A 20,882-nucleotide genomic window follows, 5' to 3' on the forward strand; every position below is an offset into this window, starting at 1 on the left:
TCTTCTTGTAACTCTGTGCTTTTCAACCCTGGGCCTCTCAGGAAGAGTTTTGCTTTGCCGTTTCTCTTTGAGACCCTCGTGGCCCACGGCCAGTGTGCCCACTCCTCACCTCTGCGGAGACCTTCCTCCACCTGCCCCCCCAGCCAGGCGCACAGAGAAGCCTCCACACTCCACCATCAAACATGGTGCCCAGCGACTCATGCAAATGGACCCCTGGGAGCCCCTGGCTCAGTGCCCCATCAGACGCTCAAAAGCCAGCTCCCTGCTTTCAGGCGGCATCAGTGCCTACTATGTAAAGAGACTTTGGATCCTCTCCCTGCTGGAGTGTCTTCAATTTTTCAAATGTATACATCTTTTAAGGCCCAATTCAAGAATTTGCTTTTTTTCTGTTAGGTCCTTTTTACTGACTCGGCCTCTGAGGTTTTACCCTGCTCTAAATTACAGCTTTTATTGTCTGAGCTGTTCATTTAGCACTTAGCGATGCACGGCCTTCTCCTGTTAGTGACCTTTTCTTTCCAGTCCTCCTTGTCTCCTCAAGTGGCTCACGAGCTTCTCCCAGGAAGGACACAAGCTTCTTTCTCTTCATTTCCTGCACAGCACTCAGAATGCTGACATTGTTTCAGCTACACACAAAATTCACTACGTAGGATGCCTCCGACCATCCTGATTCCTGAGAACTGGTGTGTTTAGGCATATCTGTGTGTATTTGAGTGTTGCAGGTGTATTTTCATTACTTGTTTACGTGACCCCCTCCCCCACCCCCGCAACCTCCTGTTGTCCCTGCTCCTTTTTCTTTCATGTATTCGGAGGTACTTCCGGCATCATTTAGTATCGGTGGTGACGGTAGGGGGGTATCTCTGAGGGATTCAGCCCTCACCGAGCCCTGTCCAGAGGACATGTGGCAGGAACACGTGGGGCCCTGACAAATGAAGGCCCTGACTCTCCACCACGGACAGCAGTACCCAGGCTGAGGGCTGGGACCCTTTCACACAGAGCAAGGTGTCCCCACGGGAGACCCTCTGAGGAGAGCTCTCTGAGATTCCCCCCAACCGAGCACAGACTCCTCCTGACACGTGGCCTCTCTGCCCCCTGGTCTGGGCTCTTGAAATCCTGCCGTCACGGAAGGACTGACTTCTGTAGTGAGGGGCCGCAGTAGGGGCATGCTGGCACTTCAGCGAGCCACCCTCTGGGTTTGTCCAAGATGTGCTGTATTCTGTTTCGGGAAAAGAGGCGCCAGCGCAAGTGGCAATGGAGTCCGTGCTTTGGCCCTGAAACCACATTAATGGCACTTACAGATAATGTCAGTCTTCTTTTTCTCCTAATACCAATTTACAGATTGCATCCCCGACTCCCTGGAGGAGTAGAACTTGCCAAGTATGCTTGTCATTTCTTCTAATTAGCTTTTTAAATAAATCAAAGAACTCTTGTTTTCATTTACCTAGGATTATACAGCAGCAATGTTCTCGTTCTTGTTGCCCGTAGAGGCAATCCTCACCGAAAGGACGCTGAATTCCTGACAGTCTGAAGGCTTAGGAAATTTCCTTCCTTGCACTTTACCGAGCAGCCCATTCACCCCACCCTTGGAGAGGGAAAAAGGATGACCTTGCCTGGGCCCTGTCGCCCATCTCCCCTCTCCATCAAAGTGCCCCTGTAGACTGAGCTTTGTGTCTGGAAGGGAGGGATACTTCTTGTCCCACTCGCTGTTTCTCCTTTGACTCCCAACACTCAGTTTCTATTTCTCACTGTGATTCTTCGAATGTGGGAAAGGTGAGGAGGCTGAGAATTACCGGGGAGAAGACAGCAGAGGGGAGCATGATTAGGAAACCCATCCCACCAGCCTCATCCAGCCCTCTTTTCCCTGGCATTCCACCACTCAGTGCTCCATCTAGTCCTCCCCCTGATGCCTTCTCTGCCTTCCTCCCTGCTCCCAGGATGGTTGGGTTCCTACCTGGAGCCCCTTCCCTGGCTGTGCATCCTTTTGTCACTGTGGCCTTATGATGAGGGTGGGGCTGATGGAAGCAGTGATTCCTTGCATTGGGTCTGTGAGCCCGTGGTCTGGGAATGCTGTCTGCAGTGAGATGCTGCCAAGCGCATACTTTTGTATGGCCAGCAGCAGGCTCTGGCTTCTGAGGTCTCCTGAGACAGGAGGCCAAGACAGGGTGGCCGTGTTGGCTCTGGAGACTAAGTATTTCCTCCTACTTCTCCGTTTCTGATCTCTGATGAGTAAACCTGTGTGTGTGTGTGTGTGTGTGTGTGTGTGTGTGTGTGTGTGTGTGTTAGGGGAGGGAGTGTCCTTACAAACCCAGAGGCAGGATAACTTGCCCATCTTCAGGGAAAAATGAGATTTGGTGTATGCTTGCTTGGAAGGGGCTCAGCCAGCCTTGTACACGCTTCTTGGGGTCAAACTTCAGATTATTAGGGGTGACGTTTGATTTGAGTTTCCTTGGGCAGCAAGGAGGACTTGACCTGTCACAAATCATAAGCCTGTGAAACTAGATTTCTCCTTCTTTCTCCTCTTCTTTCCTTCCTTCCCTTTCTCCTTTCTGTCTTTCTATCAAACGCTGTTAACTACCACCAGATCTTCCTTGCTGCTTAGCAGAAATCACATCTCTTGTTCAAAGGAAGAAAATGTAGCTTGCTTGGTGATACAGATGGATCAGGGACTTGTGACCAAAGGAGGTGGGTAGGTGGGATAGGATTAGATATTAAACTCTTTCTCAGGGACAAGTATATACTTTCTACCACTGCTTGTCTGTACTCCCTATGTCCCCGCTCCAGCTTCCATCCCTAGTGCCAGTGGTCTAAGGCTGTGACAGTTTTACTTCCACGCTTGATGTGAGAAGTTTGGTGAGGAGCTGTCACTGCTTGGAATGCCAGCGGCGCCTGCAACATGGGAGGCATGTACGGCCAAGTCAGAACCTTGAGTGTGTTCTCTTACAGTCACTGTTAGGTCTTCTGGTTAGGTGAGTCCCGCCATCCCAAAGCATAGCATATCATTCATTGTGTCATCATTACATAAGGAAATTAAGATCATAGTATAATGGGATATAATCTATATTCTAGCCTATGTTGTCTTAGTTTCCACAGATGTGCCCCCTCCAGCAGTTTTTACAGATATCACACTTACACACAGAATTTCAAATCAGTGGATTTCCTTTGACAAAATCAGGAAGCCCTTAGTAAGGGCACTGAGATCACTTGATATTTGAAGCAGTAAGCCTAACTGGCCTTTAAATTCATTGATGAGAGTGAATTATTAAACTTTTATAATGTTAATTTTTAGGCACGTTTGGGTCCCAGGCCATATTTATTTTTAAAATTGTATCCTTGTGCTAGGCTCTATAACAACTATGTCCCAATATGAAGAATAACAACTAATATGCTGACTTAATTTTAATGACTTTTCTTGCTTTATCATTTTTCATAGCAAAGGAGGTATTGACGTAAGAGTTTTTAAAGAAAAACTGAATACTTACAGTATTTAGAATGTCTAGATTCCTGCGTTTTATCTTTATATTTAGTTTAAATCTTGCAAATTAAAATTGGAACATAATCAAGCATGAATTGAGCAATTTCTGCCCAGACGCTTATTATCCAGCCATCTCGAATAACTTTAACCCATTGATGCATAGTCGTGAACCAAGAAGTCAGCAGTTCAGACTTCTGATTCACTGAAACAGTTTTCATCAGTTGAGAAACTAAAATCCATGTATTTTTCTACTATGGAAAAAGACCTGAGGCCTTCATTCAGAATTTATTCACTTAATTTTGCATGTGATTATAGACCTTAATTATCTGATTTATCAGATTATAAGCTGTTTAGAAGCTGTCATTTAGGAAATTGAGGGTAACTAAAGTCAGGCACAATAACATTGAAAGACTGTCTAGCCTGATAGAAAGACAGGAAGCAGAAAAATGACTGTTCTTTGTAGTAAAATGCATCATGTTGTAGTCATTATAAAGAAAAATTCAGATTATTGTTTATATATTCTGCCTCAGAAGGCGTAGAAGCATGTATTATAGTTTATGAGGGCCTTTTAAAATTTAATACTGTTTAAGTAAAATTAGTTTTATAACATAAAACACTTTTCTTCATATATTATCATCTGTAGAACATTGCACTTAAATGATTACATATGAACGATATCCGTGTGGATACATGTTATCCTAGGAAGCTGAGAGAGAACAGTCTTAACCCACAGGTTCTCAAAGTCTTCCAGGCAAGATCCCTTATTCAAAAGAGATTCTGACTTGGAATCCAGATGGAAAACAAGGCAAGGAAGGGGTATTCTGGCTACAGTGAGTGCACATTTGTCTCTTCCCACAATCCCTAGTGACTTTGTAGGGGCCTCACGGAGCCCTTGGAGCTCTACAGACCCTAGTGCAGAGCACACAATCAGGCATAAAGCTAGACCAGGGCAGGAATTACTGGGAAGGAGGGAGGCTTTTCAGGTGGCCTTAAGTCAGTCCATCAGTGTTTGCTACCACGAGAGTGTTGCTTTGCTTGCCTGCGGTGAAGTCTCCTAGGAGTTTAGTGGATAAGGAGTAGAATGACATCAACTCCCAAGCATCACTATAGCTCTTGAGCAACAGGACTCGAGAGCCCCGTGTGTTTGCTGCAGGTGGTGCTAAAGCAGTGATCCCCACCGGGAGATCCAGAACAAACAGGAGAGCAATGATAGTTTGCTTATGGGCACTCAGCTCACGAAAATTTGCAAGCCTCGGATTGTATTATTATTGCCTCCAGTGATGCTGCCACTGCTGGTGCTGCTGTTGCTACTACTTGTCGTTCTCCTTGTTCTCCCTCCCCTTCTCCCACCCCTTCCTCTTCCTCCCCACCCCCTTCTTCTAAATAGTAGAGCCAAGACACTTTTCAGTAGCGTAGCTAAATGCTTGGGTTTCCCTTATCCTGTGTTTTTTGCAAAATCAATTGATTGCCACACTTACTTAAGGTTACAGACCATGTTCCTTCCTCTGGCAGAGGAAAGGCAAGAGTGATGAAAGTGTTCGCACGCAGGGTACCTAAACCATAGTCAGCGGGTATCAGAGTGACACGTGTCGTTGCTGCGGTCCTGACGGCAGCGTTCTGGGTGTGTGATTGGTGGCTGATGGCACTCTGGAGACCCCGTGCTGAATGGGTAGAGCCATCAAAGAGGCAGGAGGCTGTGGTTTCTTTCCTGACTCTGCCCCTTCCACGTTGCTGGTTTGCAGTCCTTCCAGGCTCCTTTGGTAGCAGCAACACCTCAATTTTTGGCTTAAAAATCATATTTCAGTAGGGGAAGCCAGTCCTCACAATGTGCCCTATGCTAGTGCCTTTCTTAAGGATAGGGACTTGGGGCCTTCACACTTGGATGTTTCGATGCGCTGTATCACAGACTGGCTTTGTTATAATAAGTTTCTTTCAGTAACCCCCAAATTATTCCTGCAGATCCGCCTTTGAGCCTGTCCTCTGTAGAGACACCTGAGCATTTGTAGCTTCGAGTTTACCTGGCACTGGCAGCATTGAATCAAGATTTCCACCCCTTTCTCTCTCTCCCTGCTGCTTGTGTTTTACTGTTAGAAAAAAAGATAAACCTCAGAGAGGTTTTATTGTGAATTTTTAACTGGTACTGACTGTCAGAGAGGCCAAACTGTGTAATGCTTTCAAGTGTGAGCCTGGTATCAGACTCATTGGCCCTGCTGTGCTCTAATTATATGACCTCAGCCACATCCCTTGCTGTGCCTCAGTTTTCTCATCTGTAAAATGGAAGTAAGAATACTACCTATTTCTTAGGGTGGTGAGGATTAAATGAGCTACTATTTGTGAGGTGCTCACAAGAATACCTGGCACAGAGCAAGTACTAAATTCGTGGGAGCTGCTACTGCTGTCCCTGGGCTGCTGCTGCGATGATGATGTTGATGATTTGTAAAGTGAGACTTGTCTTCTTACTTTCCAGAAGGTCTGGGCAGAAACCCAAGTGAGTAAGTTTGTATACATTTGTGCTGGGAATAAAAATCCAAGAGGATAGTCCCTTGAAATGTGGACTGTTTGGCTGTAGGGAAAGAATGTGTGTTTTGAACCTGGACCTACATTGTGATATTGGCCCTACCCCTTAACTATTTTTTTTATTTTTTTTGGGGTACACCAAGTTCAATCCTCTGTTTTTATACACATATCCCCCCCCTTAACTATTAAACACGAAAAAAAAAAAAAAAGGACAATAATGCTGACAATGTTAGGTAATGAAACAGAAGAAAACAGAATAAAGAGCTTGGTTCATAGTATATGTTCAGTATATATAGCAGCTAGTAAAATTATATTTTGAAGAGAAAATCTAGGCCACCCTAAGTCATGGATATGGAGCTACTTGGTAGGTCAAAGGACTATTGATGAAGTTTGTCATATTATTGGGAATGTTTATGATGAAGTTTTAAATTGGTTTATGTTTGCTTCATTTGTGTATGCTCTCTTTACTCCCAGGGAACCTTTCAGACAGACTGTTAACATTCCTTCTTGTGTTCTGAATTCTCTGTTGCAGAAATCAGCTCTCAGGAGGAAGTGTGCCGTCTGTAAAATCGTGGTCCACACAGCCTGCATCGAACAGCTAGAAAAGGTGAGACAGCGCCACCTGCTGCAATTTTTGCTACCCTGCAAGTCTTTGGACTTCCAAGACCAGGTGTCAGTTTCCATTTCCAGCTTTTTGAAAATAGTGCTCATTTAAAAACCTGGAAGTCCAACATTATTACCAGATTAGTAATGGAAGAATGGAGGGACAGAGCTTAAGGTTCATTCACTCTATTGTTTGCTGAGGTATTATTTGATATTTTATGTTGACTCTTGAGGAAAGGAATAATAAGGTTAGAGAGAAAAGCCTGGTATGTGCTAATTTTCTTCACAATAACAAGTGTTGTTATTCACCCTTCGTCTTAAAAAAAAAATTCAATAAGCTCTTTAAAATTATTGTTTAGACATGTCTGACCTTTGTGAGTTTACTTCTTTGTAAAGTGGCTGCAAGGGAGAGAGACCAGCCAGAAGCTCAGTTCCTTGCTTTGAGCAGCACTCCTGCTTTCGCAGCATTGATGTGTGGGTGGGGCTGGAAGTGACATCCTGGTGGTGTCTTTCCTCCAGGGGAAGTGGATTCTGCAGAGTCCATTTATCTGTCATCAGGGCCAAGGGCAAAGGCTCCAGTAGTGAGTCCTCTGCTGTCCTCTTCCTTCCACTCCTCCTGCTCCTTTTCCATGTGGGATTCTCTGTGTGTCTTCTATCTTGAGCTGCCATGTGTAAATGTATTGAAGTATTTAAGTCCCCTGTGATATTCATTTAGTTTTACTGACACATTGTCAATTGTTGCCAACTGATACTTTGTGGGAATGACTAGTATTATTTTACAATAATTTCTATTTGGCTGTCCCAACCCCATTTACTCATTTCCTACTTCATTTCTTTACTTCTTTCACCTTAGCAAGTAGCTAAAGGGGATGTAAATGTACGGGGAGGCCTCCCCATCTAAAAGAAAGGGAGTGCTGAATACTTGAAGAATAATTTTGGGAATCATTGTCATCATATTAAAAATTTCTCAAGTTTATATTTTCCTATGTTTAAAAGCTGAAACACAGCTGGATGATTCCAGCTGCCGTGTGTTTTCCTCCTGCCTCTTTATTATCTCAGTTTCTCAAATTTATGGCATAAGGGCATTACTGTCTAAGGATACGTTGATTTCATCAGTGAAACTGAAGAGTCATGGACTGGAGATAACAGGATCACTTGGGATTATCTAAGGTGATGATTTCAAAAGATTAAGAATAGTGTAAGACTTTTCCTTATTCTTTGAGGTTTGTTTTTTTTTCTATAGTCTCAATATCTGTGACTGTTGGTTTTTTCAAATAACTCATTCTAGTTGGGTGCCTATCCCTAATATAATACACTTTTCTTTTTAAATGACAGATTAATTTCAGATGTAAACCAACATTTCGAGAAGGGGGCTCAAGATCACCGAGAGAAGTGAGTATCTCAGAGCTCTGTTTCATATATCACCTTTTATTTCCCATTGATTCATTGGATTCATATTCACCAGGGATTAAAAAAATAAAATCCATCTCCCTGCATTCCACATCAGTTTCTTATCACTATATCAACAAATACAATCTATAAAACCCCCAAGTCTCTTCATTGTGTGTCTACTGCCCTTTCTTCCTCTCATAGAATATATTGGGAGCTAAGGTCTTACTGAATGGACCAGAAAGTAGGGAGCAGGAACAGTGGTATAATTGAAAAGGTAAGAAAGAAGTAGCATTTTATTGACTTTTGGCCCATTTTAATTCCTGGAAGATGTGGCAACTAAACTGAGACCCAAAGGAATGATCTAAGTGAAGGGGGTGGGTTAGCTAGGAGGTGAGTGAGAGCCTTCTAGACAGAACACATGTACAAAAGTGAGAGGACATAGGAGGAAGGCATGAGATCCGAGAGATAAGCAGGAGCTAGACCATGAAGGCCCTTCTTAGCAAGGCTACAGGTTGAGTGTCTCATCATGGAAGTAATTAGAGGGAGCATTAAACTGTTTTAAGCAGCATATATTATTCTGGCTACAATGTGGAGGGAATGCCATGTAGTTCAAGAGCAGCAATAGTGGAGTCATGGAGAAAATTTAAAGAGCTCTTCTCCTAATCTAGGCAGGAAATAATGGTGATCTGAACTAAGAGAAATACTGAGATGGAGAAAATTGGAGAATATGAATTTGAAGGAAACAGAATTGACTAGATATAGTAATTGATTGGATTTTGGACACAAAAACAGGGAAGCTCAGAATAAACCAGGGTTCTTCTCTGAAGAAGCAATGAGATATTGGCAAATGAGTTGCTTTGAGGATGGGGTAGGAAAGTAATGAGTTCAGTTGTAGAACTCTCAAATTTGAGATGTCCTGAGGCCCCAGCTGGAGATGTCCAACAGAAAGCTGAGTGGGTAGGTGAGTGTGGAGCTTGTGAGGAAGATTGGATTAGACATTGGTGAATTGTCAGCATATCGAGATAGTAATTAAAGCTATGAGAACAGATGAATGAGTAGAATAGGAATAGAAGACGTCTGAGTACAGAGAGGTGTTAATGACAGTTAATGAAAAAAGACACTGTGAAGAAAAATGATCTCATTGTTACTGACATTGGGAGAAAACATGGAGAGAGAACAGGTTGGCAGTGGAGATTGTGGAGAGAGATGAAAATATCAATAGTTGTCCCCGTCAGCTGTCCTCTCCCACTGTGCTTGACTATTGTGTCAGCAAGAGGAAAGCCATGGGTCATGTGTAGGGTGAGGAAATTTAAGAAAAATGATAGGGTTGTTTTACCCTTGATGTCACCCGAGTACACTATTAGCACTGACCAGGTGATAACTCAGTGATAGCTCAAATGAAGGAGAAATTTTATTTAGGACAGTAGACAAAATCATTTTGAGTTTTTAAGATGGACTTTATGAATTCCTAATCAGGGGATTCATATGTCTACCTTTGGCTCTCTGTCCTTGAATCTCTCTTTTTCTCTCTGGATAGATAATTGTAATGATATGTGCAATTTTCTAATGCAAGGATTTTTGGGGTGTGTTTTCAGTAGCTGTATTATTTCTCTTCTATGAAGCCAGACCCTTCATAAGTGTTTTCAGTGCCTTCCCCTGTCTTCATATCAAGGACTTGCTATGTCTTCCATTCCTACATTTTCAACTCCCTGCCCTCCGTCTAGGTTATTTCCATTAGCGTAAACATGCTCTGGTAGCTCCCATCTTAAAAAACAAACAAACAAAAATATTCCTTAACCACAAACTGTGTCTTAACTGCAGTTCTGATTCTCAGTGTTGTGTTCAGTGCTAAACTTCCAGAAAGTGTGAACTGTATAAATTGTTTCCAGCATGTCCCCTCCTAGGCATTTTAACCTGTTCTGATCTGGCTTTTACTCTACCCACTCACTGAAATTGCTTGTTTCCACTAAAATTGCTTTTTTAATGTTGCCAATATCTCCTCTATGCCAAATCCATTAGAAATGTTTCTATTCTTATTCAGTCTTTCAAATGTGTTCAAACCACTCAATATTTCATCCTTCTTGAAATGCTCTCCTGTCGTGACATCTTTCCTGAAGTCCCTCTTATTTCAGTGGATAGTCCTGTCGTTGCTCACTCTCTGGTATTTGTTGGGCTTAGTACTGGACCATGTTCTGCCTGCTGTGGTTGGGAGAGCTCATCCAATCCCTTGGCTTTAAATACCATGTCTGGGCTGGCAACGCCTAGCTTTCCATTTCCCGTCCACACTTGGAGTTCCATTTGATATGCTTATTGAGTGTATCACAGTCATCTCAAAAATATAATACATTACAAACTAAACTCTTTATTTCTATTACAAAAACTGCTTTTTTCCAGTTCTTTTGTACCTCAGAAAATGAGATGACTATTGGCCCAGCTCTCCAATCGAGAAAATGGGGGGGATTTCATATTAATTACTTCTCTCAGGTAATCCCCACATCTAATTCAGTTGGCAGCCCTATCAATTTTATTGGTAAAATGTATTTCAAACCATCCATTTATCTCCATTTCTGTTGTCAGTGCCTTAGACCAAGACACCATGATCTCTCGCTTTTGACCACTGCAATAACTTCTCCAGGATTCTTTAATTTCCCCCTTCAATCCACCATGATTTAAGAGAGTTATCTTTTAAAATGAACATTGGATTATATCATTTTCCAGCTTGAAACTCTTCAGTGGTTTCCATATCACCTAGAGGAAAACCGTACCCCTTGGCTTGGTATGAAAATCAAAAGTCCTGTGTCGGCTGGGCCCCATCTATCTCTTCCAACCCATCCAGCTGCCACATGAATTTTTTTCTGATCTTGAGGCACGCATTAAGATACTTCTCACCTTCTGATGTTTCTGTGTTTCACTGCTGTACTGGAAAGCTCTGGGCATGGCTAGTTCTTTCTTATAGTTAGACCTCAGTTCAAATATCAGCCCCTCAGAGGTCTTCCGTGATGACCACCTCTGGGGAGGTTGCACATTGTACTTTATCAAAACACCTGTTCTGCCCTTCAGAGCACTTTGTATGTCGTAATTATTTATTTATTACTCACTTCCTTGTTTGTTGCCATCCTCCTATAGTGTAAGCTTCGGGGGATATCTGGAATTTGTACTGACCTCACTGTACCAGGCAGGATGCGGAGGATGTGATCAATGAATATCTTTTGACTGAATGAATTTATAAAGGGATTAATTTCTCCCCAAATGTCTAAGAACTCTTGGTCTAAGAGGACAGTTTGGAGGTGATACTTATGACAGATTATGACCCATGGAGATTCTTAATTGAGAGACCTTAGGTAGTTTACTTAATGTAAATGAAAGAAACAGTCACTTTAGAATTAGTTTGACCTGGGTTCAAAGGACACCTCTGCTTCTTTTCCCCTCGATGGTGTCTCTAGGGCTGAGATCTGGAGCAGGGCTGCTAATCACTGTCCCCTAGGCTTTGTGGGGTGTCTGATACATGGAAATTTTTTAATGAATATTGGTTGAACTCCTCTAAGTTGAATCTTTCTGGCCGGACCTCAGTTTCTGTAGGGATAAGCTGCATGGATTGGGCTATAATTTCTAAGATCCTTTCAGAAGCTCTATGAATAATACTATCAATTAACCTGGCTGCTTTTGAAAATAATTCAACAATTGTGTTATGCATTTCTGCTAACAATACTGACCATGAACCCTGAAATAATGGATCACTGAGATTTTAACACCCATAAATACTAGCCCTTTCCTTACCCAGTATTTGAAGATGGTATATGAATAATTCAGATTATTGATGAACAGTAAAAAGACGTTATGGTAGCAGAAGCCTTGCTTTGCTATCTTAACAGCAGTGTGTCAACACTCATATTTGCCATGTGAAGATGCTGAGTCTAATTTCAGTTCAGTAATTTAGGAGATATAAATAATAGTCAAAAGGAAATGGTGTGAAAAATTAAAGTGCTTGGGAAAGAAGGATGATAAAACAGCAGTGATTCTATAGGATTTTTTTTTCCCCCTAATTGATAAAAGCAATGGATGGTCCTCCAAAATGGTAACTACATGATTTAATTGTCAAAGAAATTAGGTTGAAAATTTCATTCAATTCAACACACATTTTTTGGCTTTTTCTTTGTTCAAGCTATGTTTAAGCAGCAATAGAAGACATTTATCTCAGGCCTAAGAAGATCTCTGAATAGATAGATTCTTCACACCTCAAATCAGAGCCATAGATTAGAGACAACCACTCAGTTTCTATAGTAGTGCTTTTGTTTGAGTTACTTTATCTATGCCTTAATTTCCTACCTATTTCCTAGGAAAGATGACATTAAAAACATTTAACAACTTGCAGGGTCATAAATATTTAAATAAACAATTTAAAAATGTTCTCTTTTATTCCCTAAATAAACTGAACTACATGGTATTATAAATCTGCTTACCAAGCGATATATGTTGCAGCACACATGATTCATCGTCAGTCTTATAATTTCTAAATAATTGTTGATTTGTGAAAATTGCTGCTTTAATCTTTTGATTAGAGCTGTCACTAGCTAAATAATCCCATGAGTCAGCCATGATTTCTCATAGGTAATTGCATCAAGTTCTTCCAATGTTTCCCTCCTTAAATTCTTAAATTGAGAGTCATTAGGTGATTTATAATCTCAATAAGCAGAGAATTTCCCTTAACATCAATGATATTGTTCATGCTCCCTCAGCTTCTGCTAAACTAACAGTAATTATAGGAAATTTTTCTCTCTCTCATAATACTGCCTGACATTTTTATGTATTCAATATTTCCACTACTGTCATTGAAATCATTTATTGAAGGAGCTTGAACCTGATCTTTCAGAGCAGAGGCGAGGCCCTGCAACACAGTGCTGCCAGCCTGCCTGGCTTTGAATCCTTGCTCTGCCCCTGATATTTGAAGTCACCGCTCTATCCCTTAGTTTCATCATCTGTAAAATGGGGATGATAATGAGAATTCAAGTCAAACCCTCTGATTACATGCCCTACAATGATGTGAATTGGGGTAGAATACAATAAGCAGTTGGCCCCCCGCCTCCCCTGCCCTCACTCTTAAACAGGCGGTGGGCTAAAGCGCTTCTCACTTGAATGAGTGCAGAGCTGGAGCAGTCTGCCTCATCTCTGAAGCAGAGAGGTGGAGGGTCCAGTACCTTCATCCCCAGTAGGGTTTTTGCACTGACCTGATGGTATGGACGCTGATAACTGAGCAGGTTCCTGGACGTGCAGCCGTAGGCCCCCTCCTTGTTTCTGTTGATCTTTAAGCTTGGACGGACAACTGCCATCAGTGGGGTGCAGCTCAGTCTTCTGAGTTTGTGGGAGAACCCAATGGCAGTGCCCAGGCAACGTGATTTATTTTTGGAAGAGAGCTCTAGAATCTTGGAGACCTGTTATGCCCAAAATTAACATTCTAGTTGTTCCGTAATAAGGAGGTAGAAATGGTCTCCAGTGTTGAGGGGGTAGGGGAAGCTATGGCATCTGGGAGAAGCCAGGGGGATGGTAGGGGCATTAAATTCAGTTTATCACCCAATATAGAAATATCTCAATATTTTACCACCTTGGGGTTTTACTAGTACTTATCAATTAAGTCGCACCTATACTCAGGAAAATTCTCATGAGAATTAAAAGTATTATTACATATAAGGCATTTTAAAAAATGCCTGACACAGAGTTAGCAGTCAAGAAATGTTAACTATTATTATTAGCTTCTTTCTGAGAACAATGTAAGAATTGTGTCCTTGTTTTATTAAACTGTCACAGTGGGAAAAGGAAGACAAAAACTAGACTAATTAGTGGGACCATTATGCTTCTTTATGTCTTATTATAGTTAAAAGACCATTATTCCTCCAGGATCTTTGTTTAGTTTTAATTTAAATTGGTTTGACATTATGAAGAGAAATGGAGGTGACATTTTGGAATTGATAATTCCAATGCTTGTTAGGGGTATCTTTGTCACTATGAATTTCATGCCTTGATATAACTTTTTTTTTCTCGACACTGATCTGTTTTCTGTGTCCCTCTGTACTTAGAACAATGCCTGGATAGTAGGCATTTGGTAAGTATTCGTTGAAAGACTGAATATATTTTAAGGGCCTAATTTAAAGGGAATGTATGGATTGTGGCCTAACAATACACATGTTAACTTCAGGTAAAGTATTTCTCAGAAAAGGGCAGGAGAAAAACATTAGTAAGTATTTTAGGCATATTGGCCTAAGAGAGATGAGTTGTAGGTAAGTTACTAGGGTTTTACCTGCACCATTAGGCCTGAAGACCATCTTCTCTCTTGTAAAGAATCCCAACAGCTGTGGTGATGGGTGCTTCTTGAGTGATTCTTTGTTTGGGAGGAAAAGGACCTTCCATGTTTCCTACAGCTCAAGCCAAGAAGCTGATCTCATTCAGGATCCCCAAGGACAGTTTAAATACAACTTCGCTGCAGAATTTCACGATATGCCCACATCTCTTATCTTTGTCATCCATTTCCTTCAGATTTTCTTTTCCTTCACTTTCGCTAGTGAAAAACTCTCACCATGTAAGTCCTGAATCAGGAGATCTATTTCTTTCTGAGAATTTAATTTCTTTAAGTTCTTTCTAACTCAAACGTTTAGTACAGCGCGTGCCTGGCATTTATAAAGCATCAAATACATATTTGTTTAAAAAATTGGACGTCTTCATCCTTCTCTCCTTCACATTCTCATTTCTTTAAGGATGTTTCTTTTACCTGCTTCAGTTACCTTCCCCTTTCTTCCCAGCCGCCAGCCCAAGGTTACAAATCATGGTGTTTTACTGGGGAGAAAGCAGAGTAACGGGAACTCATGATGGCCATTTGTCACCAGGAAGCCGCAGAGGGAGGGCATGACTGATGGTTTCTACACATACGAAAGGTCACTGAGGATGGAGACTTAGCTGCATTTTTCCCAAGTGAATTTGCATTTATTGTTAAACACATCACACGTACACATATTTGTTTTGGGGCTAAGATGGGCTTGGATGACCGTTCACGGAAATCTCTGTTCTTAAAACATTAAAAAAAAACCAAAAACCTGAGGTTGGAGTTTGCACATTGAAACGTATTCATTTAATTTTGTTTCCCCACAGAACTTTGTGCGTCACCACTGGGTGCACAGGCGCCGGCAGGAGGGGAAATGTAAGCAGTGTGGGAAGGTAAGGGGCCCGCACCCCCCCCCCCCCCCCCCGCCGCGGCCACCGCAGGAGGCTCCTCAGGCCCCGGCGAGCCCCCGAGCTCGATGAGTCCCGCGACCTGAGTCCAGGGCTCCGTGTGTCCCCTCCTTTCCCAGAGGCCTCCTGGCTCCAGGCCTCCTTCCCTTAAGAGGTGTTTTCTTTGTCCTAGAACTCACTCAAGAGGCAGTGGTCTGCATACAAGGAATTAGCGCCTTTTAAGAGAGATGGATGGACTTTTATGGTGAATTTCGTTGTTGATCGTTAAAAAAAGGATGCCTCCTACTTTGTTAAAACTCCCTCCTGAGGACTCCTGGCCCATCACACACTTCTTTGGAAAACAGCAGAAAGTCAGTAGGTTGATGAGTGGAACTACTTGTGTTGATGCGTCGTGGTTGAGCAGAACTGGATAGAAGGACAGCACAGAAGCCAGAAATGTGTTGTTGTCTTAGGATATTGTCCACTTCCTGGAGAGAGATGCCCTTCTCATATGTGGTCATTTATGTCTACTGTCTGAGCATCACTGGCTACAGGCCCCTCAGGGTGCAGGGCCGCTTGGAAGAGTGAGGCGGGCGTCCTACAGCTGCATGCTCTGTAGATTCCACGTTATTGACCCTAACGGGTTTGGGTTATGGCTTTTTCAATGTACGAAGATCTACTTTAGGAATGAAAGGATCCTCTGAGAAAGTTAGACTGGTGATCTACAAATAATCCTACTACAAAGATTATTTTAAAATTACGTCCACATAAGCTAGTCTCAATAAAGGACAGTTTCACACGGCTGGGGAAAAGGAGGGCAGCCCTCTACCCTCACATGACCTTCCTTCATTGGGTCCGTCTTCCTTCCCTTCCTGCTGTTGCCCTCGGGCTTATGGATTTTCCCTTACTTAGTGGACTGTAGGCTGTCTACAGCTTTCCCTTAAGAATGTGTGTGTGTGGATGCGTAAGAGGGAAGGAACAGGCTGGCATGGCCAATGTTGAGGTCAGATGTGGACAGTAGGAAAGATCTGGATGAACAGGTTCTTCACTGTGGAGAAGGTACCTTCACTGGACAGGCTGGTAGCTGGCACCACCTGAGCGGCTTTCAAGCCATAATAGATTTGGAGGAATTTTATTAAAAGAAAATCAATAAGCATTACATATCTTGTGACAAGTGTTCCCTAGTGTCGTATTACACTCGCTTTTCTGGCTTGTCTTCTCTTGGTCTGCTCAACCGAAGGGGAAGAACTGGACACCCTGCACTCTGAGTTGCTGTGACCGTGTCTCTCTTCCTGCCCAGTGTCCCCAGGCAGCCATCCAGGAGAGCTCACAACTGGCTGCTCATCACGGCTCTCCGCGGGGAAGTCCATGATCCTGACTCTTCACATAACGTTCCCATGATATTGTGCTGATAGATTCATCTCCTGTATTTATAATCCGGTTGCTTATGGATTCTCAGAGGCTCAAGCAGTTGTGGTATGGGATGGTCTTAAACCTGTGTCTCCTGACTGGAGAATAAATAACCCTTCTTTAGAGCCTGGCTTCTCCCCTGGATCAGAGGAAAGCTAGTGACTCTCTTTCCATGTGCAGATTAAGTGATTGAAAGATTCACTGCATGCTGTGGTGCTATGCAAAGTTTTCATCAGTACAGTTGGTTGTACATTCTTACATATCCAGAGATTTCTAAACTGTTATACACACACACACACACACACACACACACACACACTTCTATACACATTATGCTATAATTTATCCATTGGGATGGGGTAAAAAGTACTTCTCTTAGCAAAGAAAAATTTTTAAACTGGGTAGTTTAAAAACTTTGGGGGTTATTAGTGAGTGTTTATGGTTAAGGGTGTTTGTGGTTTCACTTTCTACTTTTTAAAATCCAGAGTAAATATTTGGACTAGTTTTCTCTCAAGCCTTGATTACTCATTTGGCTGAGTGTGCGCAGCATGTAATGGCCATCAGATGAGACAGCTCGTGACTCAGTTGCTCAGCTGCTTTAGACATTCACCGACTACCAGGCTGCCATGTTTATGACCATCACGTAGTTTTACATTGTTTTTATTCGTAGTCCTACTTTATTGTAAGAGTTAGGCTCCAGGCAGAAAAGAGATGTCATACTCAAGTTATGTAATTTGGTAAGTGTTTAATAAAGAGAATATTTTGAATATGTAAGCAGAAGAGAAACCACAAAGAAGAGTGAGAAACTCGAGGCTAGTATCAGCAGGGAGCTGTGGTCAAGCCATGTCTAAAGGGGTCCTGGAGAGGACCCTTCACAGGAACTGTAACCTTTAGTCATGAGACTTAGCCGGCCCGAGGTGATTTACCAGCTGGGGGAAGAAATATCCCAACTTCACTCACCTTCACTCTCCAGTGGCCAAACCCAATAGAAACCAGAGCACAAGGGACATTGTTGAGGCAATCCATAAAAGTTAACTTTTTACAACAGGACATGGGATAGAGAAAAATGGAGAGTGGATCTGAAGGGGCAGTGGGATTGATCTAGTACATATTTAGTGTAAATCTATATTCAGCCAATGGTTAAAGCTGCATACGTATTGATCTAGTACATATTTAGTGTAAATCTATATTCAGCCAATGGTTAAAGCTGCATACGTATTGATCTAGTACATATTTAGTGTAAATCTATATTCAGCCAATGGTTAAAGCTGCATACGTATTCTACAAGTGTACCTCTTTACTGCTCTTCCCCACATCTGCACCTTGCACTCATTCATTCTAGATTTATTTAACACTGAGTTATCCCTAGTAGTACTTAAAAAAAAATCAATATGCAAAGAAAAAAGATAGTCATGATTATAGCTAATTTGATCTTTCATTTTTAAAGGAACCATCCAAACCTAGCAGTATGGTAATTGAGGAAATATGCTTGTCAGTCACAACTTGAAATTTTATCTTTTGTGTCTTCATTTAGAAACATATATAAAAGTTATAAAAATAAATTTTTAAATTTCAAACATCAAATCATGAAAGCAGTTTTTAATATAACAACACATAGTCTAACTTTGGTCTACATTTTTGATAACCTTCCAGTTTCCTAATCAAACATGCCACATCATTATGAATTATTTGTCAATGAATTGTATGTACTTTCATATGTAGTTAAACTAAACTGCAGGTAGCATTAATTAAATGGGAAAATGTCAAAACTACTCTTTATTATAATGAATATTGTTAAAAATTAATTTAAAATGAACTTGTGCAATAATTAAAATACACCCATCTAACGGAAGTATCCTTAATGGCACTTTTATATTGCAAAAATGACAAAATGACTTAAGACATTCCATGGGGGTGTGGTTGAGACATGGATGAATAGTGAAAGGGTTTAGAGAGTCTAAAAATAATGGAGACTACTGACCTGGAGCTTTGGGGGATGTTTCCTTATCATCTTGAAGCACCATTCTTTACTGATCTAAAAATGTGTGAGCCATGGAGCTCAGCTCTCAAGAGATCTGCAGAGTTAGGGACAAGGAAAGGAAGTTCAAGGGTGAGGATCTGTTCACTAGTTAGGCAGATTTTGTTATTTGCCTGTCTGTATATTTGTCCAGCTATCACAGAGGAATCTTCTGCCACTAACCTCAGGAAGACTCTTGAGGATGTAAAGTGGGTAATAGAGCAAGGTCAAAAAAATCAAGCCTCTCCACGGAGCCCATGCCCACATAGCTGCTGTAAGCCTGGCTTTTCTTTGTGTCCTTGGCTGAGTATCGAGTGAGGAGATAAGGGCAGCTACCATTGTATTCCCTGCTTCTGTGCATTTGACTGTGTTAGATTCCTCATGTAAGTGGTATCGTACATGATGTAGTATTTCTCCTCCTGTGTCTGGCTTATTTTACTGAGTATAATGTCCTCCAGATTCATCTGGAGAAAGGAAAATGGGGAAGTACAAAGGGTGCACAGTTTCAGTTATGTAAGATGAATGAGTCTTTGAGATCTATTGTACAGCAGAGTGCCTGTAGTTAACAATACTGTATGGTATACTTGAAATTTTCCTAAGAGGGTAGATATTATGTTAAGTGTTCTTATCAGAAAAGATGATAATAACCAAGAAGAGCAGGAGGAAACTTTTGGAGGTGATGGCTGTGTTTATGGTGTAGATTGTGATGATGGTTTCACAGGTATATACTTGTTTCCAAACTCATCAAGTTGTACCCATTAAATGTGTGCAGCTTTTTTTGTGTGTCATTCCTACTTCAAAGTGGTTTTAAAAAGGGGAGGGGAGGACAGGGGCTGAGGGCTCAGAAGCATAGTGTTTCTTGCTTCAGTCACCAGGTGGTTGTCACTCACTTCTCACCTGTAGAGACGTTTTGCTCCTGCTGCTGCTCCCCTCATCTTTGGCATGACCAGTTAATGTAGTTACAGCTACTGTGATGCTCTAGTCATTCTGGTCCCCATTGATCTTTCTTCAGAAATGCCTTCCTGAGTGAAGGCATGAGGATCGTGCTGAAGGAGGAGTGGAACTGCAGTGCAGCCCCAACAGAGGCCTCAGCCAATCCCACAAGGAGCTGGAATAGCCCCTCAGAGTTGCTCTGCCTTGACTAGTAATTGGATGTGGGCTGTCCTTGGCTGAGGTGACTCTTTCAGGCTCAGGGCAATGCCTACAGATGGAAAGGTGACTCCTTGGAAAGTCTTCAGCCTCCAGCATGCCTGTCAACTGGGGGAGTGAGCTGAGCGCTTCAGGCCCGCAGCAGAGTTTTCTGGGTGGAACATCACAGCATCTAATACAGTCTGTCCCTTGTGCTTCTTAGAATCACTTCCTTCATAAAATACATTTTCAGAAAAGCTCCTCTGGGATTCTGGTTGGTCTTACTTCTCGGAGAAACATATAAGAGGAAGGTTAGTGGGATACGCTACGGTCCTCTCAGTGTCAGCTGGTCTTAAATCTGCAACTGATGTTCTCCATTTCCCTCTTCAACCACCCTTTCTGTAGTCCCCTCACTCTCAATTAACACTTCTGGTCGAGGCAACAGCCTGTTTGGGCTGCTGTAACAGAAATACCATAGATTGGGTAGCTTAAAAACAGCAGAAACTTATTCCTCAGTCTGGAGGCTGGGAGTCTAAAGTTGAGATGCTGGCAAATTTGGTTGCTGGTGAGAGCCTACGTTTTATTCATAGATGTCCATCTTCTCTCTGAGTTCCCTCATGGTGAAAGGGACAAGGGAGCTATAAAAGTATTTTATAAGGACACTAGTCCCATCATGAGGGCTCCACTCTCATGGCCTAATCACCCTGTGAAGACCCCACTTCCACATACCAACACATTAGAGATTGGTTTTCAATGTATGAATTTTGAGGGGACACAAGCATTCAGTCTCTAGCAGTGACCTACTTGGTGGAGTGACTGAGACCCTTACCTTAAGCAGTCTGATTCCCTGGTCTTGGCTGTTGCACTTGTCTATTTCTCATCAGAAGTTTTCAAATAATTAGAAAGGATATTCCAGTGGATAATTTGGGTGCCAGATATTTTCTTCCGGCCTCCATTGTCAAATACCTATATTTCCACCTAATGATCAGGGCCAAGATGGTGACTCCTTCCTGTGCCTGTCAGTCTCTTGACACAAAGATGCCAAAGTAACTTGATGCAGTGGTAGATTAAGGGTCTCCTGTTATCCATGGTGGAGATATTCCCCATCTGGTATTCAGACTCTCAGATCCCAGAGACGTGGGGAAAAGA

General features: G+C 42.2%; 1 protein-coding gene across 2 annotated transcripts in view; it reads left to right on the forward strand.

Annotated features, from left to right (window-relative positions):
• The window catches only part of DGKI (diacylglycerol kinase iota), a 456,175-nt gene that overhangs the window by 189,138 nt on the left and 246,155 nt on the right, over nucleotides 1–20,882 (forward strand). For both annotated transcript variants that reach the window (XM_057733401.1, XM_057733402.1), the window contains exons 4-6: nucleotides 6,519–6,593; nucleotides 7,925–7,981; nucleotides 15,119–15,184. In XM_057733401.1, the coding sequence (XP_057589384.1) occupies nucleotides 6,519–6,593; nucleotides 7,925–7,981; nucleotides 15,119–15,184 (198 nt within the window). The remainder of the gene's footprint in view (nucleotides 1–6,518; nucleotides 6,594–7,924; nucleotides 7,982–15,118; nucleotides 15,185–20,882) is intronic.

Source organism: Hippopotamus amphibius, chromosome 4, assembly GCF_030028045.1.
Source record: "Hippopotamus amphibius kiboko isolate mHipAmp2 chromosome 4, mHipAmp2.hap2, whole genome shotgun sequence".
NCBI classification, from domain to species: Eukaryota; Metazoa; Chordata; class Mammalia; order Artiodactyla; family Hippopotamidae; genus Hippopotamus; species Hippopotamus amphibius.